This window comes from Salvelinus alpinus, chromosome 23, assembly GCF_045679555.1.
Source record: "Salvelinus alpinus chromosome 23, SLU_Salpinus.1, whole genome shotgun sequence".
NCBI classification, from domain to species: domain Eukaryota; kingdom Metazoa; phylum Chordata; class Actinopteri; order Salmoniformes; family Salmonidae; genus Salvelinus; species Salvelinus alpinus.
This window is the reverse complement of record NC_092108.1, coordinates 2524686-2537627: the sequence shown is the minus strand read 5'-3', so window position 1 is coordinate 2537627 and position 12942 is coordinate 2524686. Positions and strand designations below refer to the sequence as shown.

Below are 12942 nucleotides of genomic sequence, written 5' to 3'. Positions count from 1 at the left end.
CTGAATACAACAGGTGTAGTAGACCTCACAGTGAAATGCTGACTTACAAGCCCTTAACCAACAATGCAGTTTTAAGAAAAATTAGTGTTAAGTAATAAAACTAATAATTAAAGAGCATTTTACTTCAATATTATTTTAATAAAGAGCATGAGTTAATGCGCACCCAGAGGCAATAAGGTGCTGGCTGTCTAATGGCAAATAAACTGTAAACTATAAAAAGTTTATCTCTGTGTGTATATCTCCCAGTAATTTATTGGGTAACCACCAACGTTTCGGCGTCACTGTGCCTTCTTACCCAATAAATGACTTGGATTTTATGTACAGTGCATTTGGAAAGTACTCAAACCCCTTGACGTTGTCCACATTTTGTTACGTTACAGCCTTGATTAATTTCCCTCGTCAGTCTACACACAATACCCCATAATGACAAAGCAAAAAAACTGAAATATCACATTTCCATAAGTATTCAGACCCTTTAATCAGTACTTTGTTGAAGCACCTTTAGCAGCGATTACAGCCTTGAGTCTTCTTTGGTATGACGGTACAAGCTTGGCACACCTGTATTGGGAGTTTCTCCCATTCTTCTCTGCAGATCAAGCTCTGTCAAATGTTGGATCGGGTTCAAGTCCGGGCTCTGGTTGGGCAACTCAAGGACAGAATTGTCCCGAAGCCACTCCTGTATTGCCTTGGCTGTGTGCTTATGGTCGTTGTCCTGTTGGAAGGTGGATCTTCGCCCCAGTCTGAGCTCTTGAGTGCTCTGGAGCAGGTTTTCATCAAGGACCTCTGTAGTTTGCTCTGTTCATCTTTCCCTCGATCCTAAATAGTGTCTCAGTCCCTGCCGCTGAAAAACATCCCCACAGCATGATGCTGCCACCACCATGCTTCACCATAGGGATGGTGCCAGGTTTCCTCCAGACGTGACGCTTGGTAGTCAGGCCAACAAGTTCAATCTTGGTTTCATCTGACCAGAGAATCTTGTTTCTCACGGTCAGAGTCCTTTAGGTGCCTTTTGGCAAACTCCAAGCAGGCTGTCATGTGCCTTTTACTGAGGAGTGGCTTCCGTCTGGCCACTCTACCATAAAGGCCTGATTGTTGGAATGCTGCAGAGATGGTTGTCCTTCTGTAAGATTCTCCCATCTCCACAGAGGAACTCTGGAGCTCTGTCAGAGTGACTATTGGGTTCTTGGTCACCTCCCTGACCAAGTCCTTTCTCGCCCGATTGCTCAGTTTGGCCGGGCGGCCAGCTCTAGGAAGAGTCTTGGTGTTTCCGAACTTCATCCATTTAAGAATGATGGAGGCCACTGTGGTTCCCTTCCCCAGATCTGTGCCTCGACACAATCTTGTCTCGGAGCTCTACGGACAATTCCTTCGACCTCATGGCTTGGTTTTCTGCTCTGACATGCACTGTCAACTGTGGGACCTTATATAGACAGGTGTGTGCCTTTCCAAATCATGTCCGATCAATTGCAATTACCACAGGTGGACTCCAAGTTGTAGAAACATCTCAAGGATGATCAATGGAAACAGGATGCACCTGAGCTCAATTTCAAGTCTCATAGCAAAGGGTCTGAATACTTATGTAAATAAGGTTTTGAATTTGTAATAAATTATCATTAGTCATTACGGGGTATGTTGTGTAGATTGGTGAGGGGGAAAAATAATTTCATCAATTGAATAAAGCTGTAACGTAACATAATTTGTCAAGGGGTCTGAATATTTTCCGAATGCACTGTACATATAGTGTGCGCCGCTGCGTTTTGATAGCGGCCATGTTAATACTTTGTCACCAGATGTTTACGTGCTGCAGATGGAGGTGCTGGGCGAGGGGGCCTATGCTGTCGTCCAGACCTGTATCAACCTCATCACCCAGAAGGAATATGCTGTCAAGGTACTGTTCTCTACTCTCTGCCCGTCCCTCCAATTTCTGCCCCGCCCTCTTCCTCACCCACACTCTGCCCTGATTTTAGATGCATATCCTCTGTGGCTGACTGAATATCTAGAAAGGGTCACATTCTATAAAACTCCCAGATAATTTGTGTTTGAACCAGGTTTCAGGATCACGGTGTGCCAAAACGTTAGTTCAGACATGCAATACTTATCTAGAAACATTAGTTCAGACATGCAATATATATCTAGAAACATTAGTTCAGACATGCAATATATATCTAGAAACATTAGTTCAGACATGCAATATATATCTAGAAACATTAGTTCAGACATGCAATATATATCTAGAAACATTAGTTCAGACATGCAATATATATCTAGAAACATTAGTTCAGACATGCAATATATATCTAGAAACATTAGTTCAGACATGCAATACTTATCTAGAAACATTAGTTCAGACATGCAATACATATCTAGAAACATTAGTTCAGACATGCAATACATATCTAGAAACATTAGTTCAGACATGCAATACTTATCTAGAAACATTAGTTCAGACATGCAATACTTATCTAGAAACATTAGTTCAGACATGCAATATATATCTAGAAACATTAGTTCAGACATGCAATACATATCTAGAAACATTAGTTCAGACATGCAATACTTATCTAGAAACATTAGTTCAGACATGCAATACTTATCTAGAAACATTAGTTCAGACATGCAATATATATCTAGAAACATTAGTTCAGACATGCAATATATATCTAGAAACATTAGTTCAGACATGCAATATATATCTAGAAACATTAGTTCAGACATGCAATATATATCTAGAAACATTAGTTCAGACATGCAATACTTATCTAGAAACATTAGTTCAGACATGCAATACTTATCTAGAAACATTAGTTCAGACATGCAATATATATCTAGAAACATTAGTTCAGACATGCAATACTTATCTAGAAACATTAGTTCAGACATGCAATATATATCTAGAAACATTAGTTCAGACATGCAATATATATCTAGAAACATTAGTTCAGACATGCAATACTTATCTAGAAACATTAGTTCAGACATGCAATACATATCTAGAAACATTAGTTCAGACATGCAATACTTATCTAGAAACATTAGTTCAGACATGCAATACTTATCTAGAAACATTAGTTCAGACATGCAATACTTATCTAGAAACATTAGTTCAGACATGCAATACTTATCTAGAAACGTTAGTTCAGACATGCAATACATATCTAGAAACATTAGTTCAGACATGCAATACATATCTAGAAACGTTAGTTCAGACATGCAATATATATCTAGAAACATTAGTTCAGACATGCAATACATATCTAGAAACGTTAGTTCAGACATGCAATATATATCTAGAAACATTAGTTCAGACATGCAATACATATCTAGAAACATTAGTTCAGACATGCAATACTTATCTAGAAACATTAGTTCAGACATGCAATATATATCTAGAAACATTAGTTCAGACATGCAATATATATCTAGAAACGTTAGTTCAGACATGCAATATATATCTAGAAACATTAGTTCAGACATGCAATACTTATCTAGAAACATTAGTTCAGACATGCAATACTTATCTAGAAACATTAGTTCAGACATGCAATATATATCTAGAAACATTAGTTCAGACATGCAATACTTATCTAGAAACGTTAGTTCAGACATGCAATACTTATCTAGAAACGTTAGTTCAGACATGCAATACATATCTAGAAACATTAGTTCAGACATGCAATACTTATCTAGAAACATTAGTTCAGACATGCAATACTTATCTAGAAACATTAGTTCAGACATGCAATACATATCTAGAAACATTAGTTCAGACATGCAATATATATCTAGAAACGTTAGTTCAGACATGCAATACTTATCTAGAAACATTAGTTCAGACATGCAATACTTATCTAGAAACATTAGTTCAGACATGCAATACTTATCTAGAAACGTTAGTTCAGACATGCAATACTTATCTAGAAACATTAGTTCAGACATGCAATACTTATCTAGAAACATTAGTTCAGACATGCAATATATATCTAGAAACGTTAGTTCAGACATGCAATACATATCTAGAAACATTAGTTCAGACATGCAATACTTATCTAGAAACGTTAGTTCAGACATGCAATATATATCTAGAAACATTAGTTCAGACATGCAATACTTATCTAGAAACATTAGTTCAGACATGCAATAAAGTATAAATGACAGTGTGCTACTTTATTTCCCCACGGTTGATATCTGTGGTGTGCCCTGTAGTCAGTGTGTTATTTAAATGGTAGCTGTGAGATGTGGTGTGTCCTGTAGCCAGTGTGTTATTTAAATGGTAGCTGTGAGATGTGATGTGCCCTGTAGTCAGTGTGTTATTTAAATGGTAGCTGTGAGATGTGGTGTGCCCTGTAGCCAGTGTGTTATTTAAATGGTAGCTGTGAGATGTGATGTGCCCTGTAGCCAGTGTGTTATTTAAATGGTAGCTGTGAGATGTGGTGTGCCCTGTAGCCAGTGTGTTATTTAAATGGTAGTTGTGAGATGTGGTGTGCCCTGTAGCCAGTGTGTTATTTAAATGGTAGCTGTGAGACGTGGTGTGCCCTGTAGCCAGTGTGTTATTTAAATGGTAGTTGTGAGATGTGGTGTGCCCTGTAGTCAGTGTGTTATTTAAATGGTAGCTGTGAGATGTGGTGTGCCCTGTAGCCAGTGTGTTATTTAAATGGTAGTTGTGAGATGTGGTGTGCCCTGTAGCCAGTGTGTTATTTAAATGGTAGTTGTGAGATGTGGTGTGCCCTGTAGCCAGTGTGTTATTTAAATGGTAGTTGTGAGATGTGGTGTGCCCTGTAGCCAGTGTGTTATTTAAATGGTAGCTGTGAGATGTGGTGTGCCCTGTAGCCAGTGTGTTATTTAAATGGTAGCTGTGAGATGTGGTGTGTCCTGTAGCCAGTGTGTTATTTAAATGGTAGCTGTGAGATGTGGTGTGTCCTGTAGCCAGTGTGTTATTTAAATGGTAGCTGTGAGATGTGGTGTGCCCTGTAGCCAGTGTGTTATTTAAATGGTAGCTGTGAGATGTGATCATCACTGCGTGGTGTGCCCTGTAGCCAGTGTGTTATTTAAATGGTAGCTGTGAGACGTGATCATCACTGCGTGGTGTGCCCTGTAGCCAGTGTGTTATTTAAATGGTAGCTGTGAGACGTGATCATCACTGCGTGGTGTGCCCTGTAGCCAGTGTGATGTTTAAAGCCCTCCAGGAGAGTTGTTGCTGTAGTCTATTGTCCTGCAGCAGCTGCTAACTCAGCACAAACTTCCTCTTGTGATTGTTCTGAACCTCGGGCCTTGTCTGTCAGCCAATCACAGCCAAGGGTGGGTGGTCATTTTCTCCTTTTTCATCCCTCCTATTCGCTGTCAAGGCCTCCAATGACATGGAACAGAATGTACAACCTGCAGAGGATTGAGGAACAGGGAACCAGGGAGGAACAGGGAACCAGGGAGGGGGTAGTGTTGAGAGGGAGGAACAGGGAACCAGGGAGGGGGTGGTGTTGAGAGGGAGGAACAGGGAACCAGGGAGGGGGTGGTGTTGAGAGGGAGGAACAGGGAACCAGGGAGGAACAGGGAACCAGGGAGGGGGTGGTGTTGAGAGGGAGGAACAGGGAACCAGGGAGGGGGTGGTGTTGAGAGGGAGGAACAGGGAACCAGGGAGGAACAGGGAACCAGGGAGGAACAGGGAACCAGGGAGGGGGGGGGGTGTTGAGAGGGAGGAACAGGGAACCAGGGAGGGGGTGGTGTTGAGAGGGAGGAACAGGGAACCATGGAGGGGGGGGGGTGTTGAGAGGGAGGAACAGGGAACCAGGGAGGGGGGTGTTGAGAGGGAGGAACAGGGAACCAGGGAGGGTGTTTATGTAAAACAAAAAAAAAAAAGATCTCACAGGGTGCCATTTGGGAAGTAGCCAATCTGCTATATCGTGCACTACTTTTGACCCAGACTCATAGGGCTCTGGTCAAAAGGAGTGCACTATGTAGAGAAAAGGGTGCCGTTTGGGACACACATGTTCTGTATGTCTCTTACTGGGCCAGGGAATTTGAAACAGGTCTTTGTCCTCATGCAAGCCGCTGCTGGTAGGGTTACATAAGTTGATTCAACGGACTGACTTCCCTCTGGCAGTTTCTCTGCTATTATGAAATGTCCTCTACTAAAGCAGTTCAACAACATGTTCACATCCCTGACTTGTACTCGAGAGAGAGAAAAACAATTCTTCATAGGTAAAATAAAACCAGATGATTTTGGTCTGATAAACACCGCTCTAGCCCTCTCCTTCCGCTGCGGGAATACGACATCGGCAGATGCGATGGATTGAGACCCAGCCGGTGCACAAAAACATATCACTAGTTTAAACTGACACTTTTTTATGGGGATTTTTTTAAAATTATGCTTATTCAATTAACGTGGCGATCAGGACATCGACCTTCGAGGGTTTAAAACTTGATAAAATATCCATCTGTCCAAATGTGATCACCTGCTATGGGGACTATATCCCTCCATTTGTTTGTAGGTCCTACCCCATTTATTGCACTGGTCGATTGTTTAGTTGATAGGCAGTTGGTCGACAGATTTTTTTTTTTTTTGTCGAGCAGTGGTACATGAGACGGCTGTCTGGTTGGCCGCTGTCTGGTTGGCGGCTGTCTGGTTGGCGGCTGTCTGGTTGGCGGCTGTCTGGTTGGCGGCTGTCTGGTTGGCGGCTGTCTGGTTGGCGGCTGTCTGGTTGGCGGCTGTCTGGTTGGCCGCTGTCTGGTTGGCCGCTGTCTGGTTGGCGGCTGTCTGGGTGGACTAATCCATTGCGGAGGACGCTGGGATGGCCCACCAGTATCACCAGTAGTACATTGACCATTAATTACCATCATCTACAGTGTTTGTTTGGATACTGTAATTTCTGTTAATTCATTCAATATAATTTTATTACAGTCTTGCTGTTCTCATTGTAGGAGTGGACACGTGTTTAGGGACATGCGTTTGGGGACACGCGTTTGGGGACATGCGTTTGCAGAGCGCACAACCTAGGCTACACTTGTGAGGAAAACAGCTCTCTCCCTTTCGACCACTCAGTATGAAAGGGGAAATAATGTCTTGCTCTGATCCAGTGGAATTGTCATAAAATAGACCTTCCTGATTACTTCTTATCCTTTGCTCAAATAGCCTGTAGCCGTGTCTCTGTCCTGGGAATGCTGAGGGCCCAGAATATTTTATGCCAGTTTGCTAGCAAGCTTCAGGCCAGACCCAAATGTTTCAAGTTCCTTACAGACAGGCCATGCATAGCCAATGTGATATTTATTTTTATCCCGGTATTTTCTACCTGCGGGGCTGCAATTTTTTATATAAATTGTTATAACTTGTTGTATTTTACCCCCTTTTCCCCAATTTTGATCTTGTCTCATTGCTGCAACTCCTTATACGGGCTTGGGAGGCGAAGGTCGAGTCATGTGTTCTCTAAACATGAGCCCACTAAATAAACTACGCCCACTTAACCCGGAACTAATGTGTCAGATGAAACACAGTTCAACTGGCGAGCGGGGTCAGCCTGCAGGAGCCCGACCCGCCACAAGGAGTCGCTAATATCTAATTTATGAAATGGTCTTTACTGGACAACAAAACAAAAACATCTGTGTCCACTGTATAAAAACAAAGTGTGTAGCCAAGTACAGCCACCCCTCGGCCAAACAGTCCTCAAACCCGGACGACGCTGGGCCAATTGTGCGCCGCCCTATGGGACTTCCGATCACGGCCGGTTGTGCTACAGCCCGGGATCGAACCCGGGTCTGTAGTGACGCCTCTTCCACTGCGATGCACCACTCGGGAGGCCCTTATTTGTTGGGTTTATGTAGGATATTTTTACATATTGCCAATAGAAGTTGCTGTTAGATTTGTATCAATATTATTTAGATACAATTTTATTAACCACATGATATTGATTTTGAGATATTTAGACTTTATTATAAATGAAACGAACAGAAATGCGCATATGAAAATCATAACTGGCACACAGATCAGTAGAAATGGTAGGATAACTTGGCACTCCACATGGAGAAGGTTGCAGACTGCTGGTGTAGCCTGTTACTGCCAACTATACAGATCAGTAGAAATGGTAGGATAACAGCCTGTTACTGCCAACTACACAGATCAGTAGAAATGGTAGGATAACTTGGCACTCCACATGGAGAAGGTTGCAGACTGCTGGTGTAGCCTGTTACTGCCAACTACACAGATCAGTAGAAATGGTAGGATAACAGCCTGTTACTGCCAACTACACAGATCAGTAGAAATGGTAGGATAACAGCCTGTTACTGCCAACTACACAGATCAGTAGAAATGGTAGGATAACAGCCTGTTACTGCCAACTACACAGATCAGTAGAAATGGTAGGATAACTTGGCACTCCACATGGAGAAGGTTGCAGACTGCTGGTGTAGCCTGTTACTGCCAACTATACAGATCAGTAGAAATGGTAGGATAACAGCCTGTTACTGCCAACTTCAGGAACATAGTAGCAGAATCTGCCAAGGCCAGCAACAGCAGCTATATTGATCTCTTGCTCCCTCTTTAGTCATTTGTCTTGATTTTTAATTAAAGCATCAGGCAAAGAAGCCTAATTATAGTTGGTTTTATTCAGACACAGGGTGTGTCTATATATGTAAAGAAAAAAAATACACTTAAAATTGACCAATTGATTAGTCGAAAGAACAGACTACGCTTGGTTGACCCAGATTGTTTTAGTCGGAGACAGCCTTACTATTTAGTTTTGTACATTTGAGAAAGGGAAAGGGGGATACCTAGTCAGTTGTACAACAGAAAGGGAAAGGGGGATACCTAGTCAGTTGTAGAACTGAAAGGGAAAGGGGGATACCTAGTCAGTTGTACAACTGAAAGGGAAAGGGGGATACCTAGTCAGTTGTACAACTGAAAGGGAAAGGGGGGGATAACTAGTCAGTTGTACAACTGAAAGGGAAAGGGGGATACCTAGTCAGTTGTAAAACTGAAAGGGAAAGGGGGATACCTAGTCAGTTGTACAACAGAAAGGGGGATACCTAGTCAGTTGTACAACAGAAAGGGGGATACCTAGTCAGTTGTACAACAGAAAGGGGGATACCTAGTCAGTTGTACAACAGAAAGGGGGATACCTAGTCAGTTGTACAACAGAATGTGTATTCCCGAATTTAACCCAACCCCTCTGAATCAGAGGTGCGAGAGCAACCTTGCAGTTACCGGCCCAATGCTCCTACCCGCCAGGCTACCTGCCGCCCCATTTGTGACGTACTTCTCTGTGCCAAGACTAGTGTTATTGTTTTGAACAAGTCATTGCAGCTATTGTTAGTTAGCTCCCGCTGTCATTCTAAGTCTGTTTCCTCAGGCAGATGGCTGGTAGTCTGAAGAAAGGAAATGCTCCATGGTAGCCCCCTCCACCTTCTCTTCCAGTCACAGTGAGCCCCTAGAGACATCAGCGGACTGCATCTGTTTGCCTCAGTGGGACCGACTAGTAACTCGGTGTTACTGTTATTATTTGTTGATTCAATTGGAAATGGATTAGGAGCAAATGTGAGTGCATGGTTAGGCTACAAATGAGTTTCAGCTCGCTGCTGACTCAGGCCCCTGTTGCGGACGCTGTGTGCTTGTGTGAGCGAGCAGTGACCTGGCGTCTGTTCTACTTCCTGACGCCCTTTCAGCCCACAATAGAAAGCCCCCCCCCCAACTGGCAGCAGGCAGGTCACTCAGGCTGTTAATAGGCTACACGAGGAGTGTGCAACCTTTCTCATGTGGAATGCCAATTCATCTTAGCATTTCTACCCATCTGCGTGCGTGCCAAGTATGGTTTTCATAGCCACATTTTCGTTTAGCATTTAATTTATATTACACCACGGCATTGTTGAATTCCCGTTTCCGATTGGTTAGAAGGGCGTTCTAGAATGGACATGTTAACCAGATAACGGTACAGTCGGAGACGATATCGGGACATCTTGCAATCATGATGCAATAAGCATTACAGCCTGCAGGTGAATAATTATCTTGATTAAAAATAGATGTCCTATAAATCACATTGGCTACACATGGCCTGTCTGCAACCAACTGGAAACATTTGTATCAACTTGGGTCAGGCCTGAAGCCCTAGCAAATTTGCAACATTGTTTCAAACATTCTTGGGACGGCGCACAATTGGCCCAGCGTCGTCCAGGTTAGACCGGCATCGTACATAAGATTTTGTTCTTAACTGACTTGCCTAGTTAAATAAAATAAAAAGTCAAATCTAACAATTTCACAAATACCTAATACACACATCTAAGTAAAGGAATGAAATAAACCCCCACTTGTTTCTCACAAGCCTGGGTTATGTGCTCTGCAAACAACGTGTCCACTCAGACAATGAGAACGGTAAAAAACTGGAATAATACTGTATTGAATTCATTAACAGAAATGACCGTAAACAAACATTGTAGATGAGAAATGATAGGGATTAACGGTAAATGTACTGCTGATCATATGCACTGCATTCGTAAAGTATTCAGACCCCTTGACTTTTCAAAATGTTACATTACAGCCTTATTCTAAAATTGATTTGAAAAAATCCTCAATCTACGCATTATACCCTATAATGATAAAGCGAAAACAGGTTTTTAGAAATGTTTGCAAATGTATTAAATAAACAGTAACCTTTTTTTAAATGATTATTCCGACCCTTTGCTATGAGACTCGAAATTGAGCTCAGGTGCATCCTGTTTCCATTGATCATCCTTGAGATGTTTCTACAACTTGATTGAAGTCCACCTGTGGTAAATTCAATTGATTGGACATGATTTGGGAAGGCACACACCTGTCTATATAAGGTCCCACAGTTGACAGTGCTTGTCAGAGTAAAAACCAAGCCATGAGGTCAAAGGAATTGTCCGTAGAGCTCAGAGACAAGATTGTGTCGAGGCACAGATCTGGGGAAGGGTACCAAAAAATATCTGCAGTAATGAAGGTCCCCAAGAACACAGTGAAATGTGTTTCTGCTACCATGTGGAGTGGGAAGGTGCACAGTACAGGGGGAGGGGCTTGGTGTCTGGAGTGGGAAGGTGCACAGTACAGGGGGAGGGGCTTGGTGTCTGGAGTGGGAAGGTGCACAGTACAGGGGGAGGGGCTTGGTGTCTGGAGTGGGAAGGTGGACAGTACAGGGGGGGGGGGGGCTTGGTGTCTGTGGGGGGGGGAAGGTGGAGAGTACAGAAGGGGCTTGGTGTCTGTGGAGTGGGAAGGTGGACAGTACAGGGGGGGGGGGGGGGCTTGGTGTCTGTGGGAGGGTAAGGTGGAGAGTACAGAAGGGGCTTGGTGTCTGTGGAGTGGGAAGGTGCACAGTACAGAAGGAGGGAAGGAGACCAGACTAAGAAGAAGGAACGCTCATTTTTGAACAATGTTTTACACACTTGTTGAGATACAGGCATTCAAATGAATTCTCTATCGCCCAGCCCCAAGTTCTACTGTAAGAGTGAACTGCGCTGTCAGGTCAAACACACACTTCCTGGCTTTGTTAGAGAATCACCTGCATAAAGGAAGTGTGGTGAACATGAAGTCCAGATTCCTTCTAATGCAACGGTTTATTTTTAACCTTTATTTAACTAAGTGAGTTAAGAACTAAGTCTTATTTACAATGACGGCCTACCGGGGAACAGTGGGTTATCTGCCTTGTTCAAGGGCAGAACAACAGATTTTTACCTTGTCAGCTCGGGGATTTGATATAGCAGCCTTTTGGTTACTGACCCAATGCTCTAACCACTAGGCTACCTGCTGGTTACTGGTCCAACGCTCTAACCACTAGGCTACCTGCTGGTTACTGGCCCAACGCTCTAACCACTAGGCTACGCTGCTGGTTACTGGTCCAACGCTCTAACCACTAGGCTACCTGCTGGTTACTGGCCCAACACTCTAACCACTAGGCTACCTGCTGGTTACTGGCCCAACACTCTAACCACTAGGCTACCTGCTGGTTACTGTCCCAACGCTCTAACCACTAGGCTACCTGCTGGTTACTGGTCCAACGCTCTAACCACTAGGCTACCTGCTGGTTACTAGTCCAACACTCTAACCACTAGGCTACCTGCCGGTTACTGGCCCAACGCTCTAACCACTAGGCTACCTGCTGGTTACTGGTCCAACACTCTAACCACTAGGCTACCTGCTGGTTACTGGTCCAACACTCTAACCACTAGGCTACCTGCTGGTTACTGGTCCAACACTCTAACCACTAGGCTACCTGCTGGTTACTAGTCCAACGCTCTAACCACTAGGCTACCTGCTGGTTACTGGCCCAACACTCTAACCACTAGGCTACCTGCTGGTTACTAGTCCAACACTCTAACCACTAGGCTCCCTGCTGGTTACTAACCCAACAGTCTAACCACTAGGCTCCCTGCTGGTTACTGGCCCAACACTCTAACCACTAGGCTACCTGCTGGTTACTGGTCCAACACTCTAACCACTAGGCTACCTGCTGGTTACTAGTCCAACGCTCTAACCACTAGGCTACCTGCTGGTTACTGGCCCAACGCTCTAACCACTAGGCTACCTGCTGGTTACTAGTCCAACACTCTAACCACTAGGCTACCTGCCGGTTACTGGCCCAACGCTCTAACCACTAGGCTACCTGCTGGTTACTGGTCCAACGCTCTAACCACTAGGCTACCTGCTGGTTACTGGTCCAACGCTCTAACCACTAGGCTACCTGCTGGTTACTAGTCCAACACTCTAACCACTAGGCTACCTGCTGGTTACTGGTCCAACGCTCTAACCACTAGGCTACCTGCTGGTTACTAGTCCAACACTCTAACCACTAGGCTACCTGCCGGTTACTGGCCCAACGCTCTAACCACTAGGCTACCTGCTGGTTACTGGTCCAACGCTCTAACCACTAGGCTACCTGCTGGTTACTGGTCCAACGCTCTAACCACTAGGCTACCTGCTGGTTACTGGCCCAACACTCTAACCACTAGGCT

The 12942-nt window shown here is 43.9% G+C and overlaps 1 protein-coding gene across 1 annotated transcript in view; it reads left to right on the top strand.

The window, feature by feature from the left end:
- The window catches only part of LOC139550058 (MAP kinase-interacting serine/threonine-protein kinase 2-like), a 43573-nt gene that overhangs the window by 10201 nt on the left and 20430 nt on the right, over positions 1-12942 (top strand). The window contains exon 5 of the mRNA XM_071360647.1: positions 1791-1888. Within this exon, the coding sequence (XP_071216748.1) occupies positions 1791-1888 (98 nt within the window). The remainder of the gene's footprint in view (positions 1-1790; positions 1889-12942) is intronic.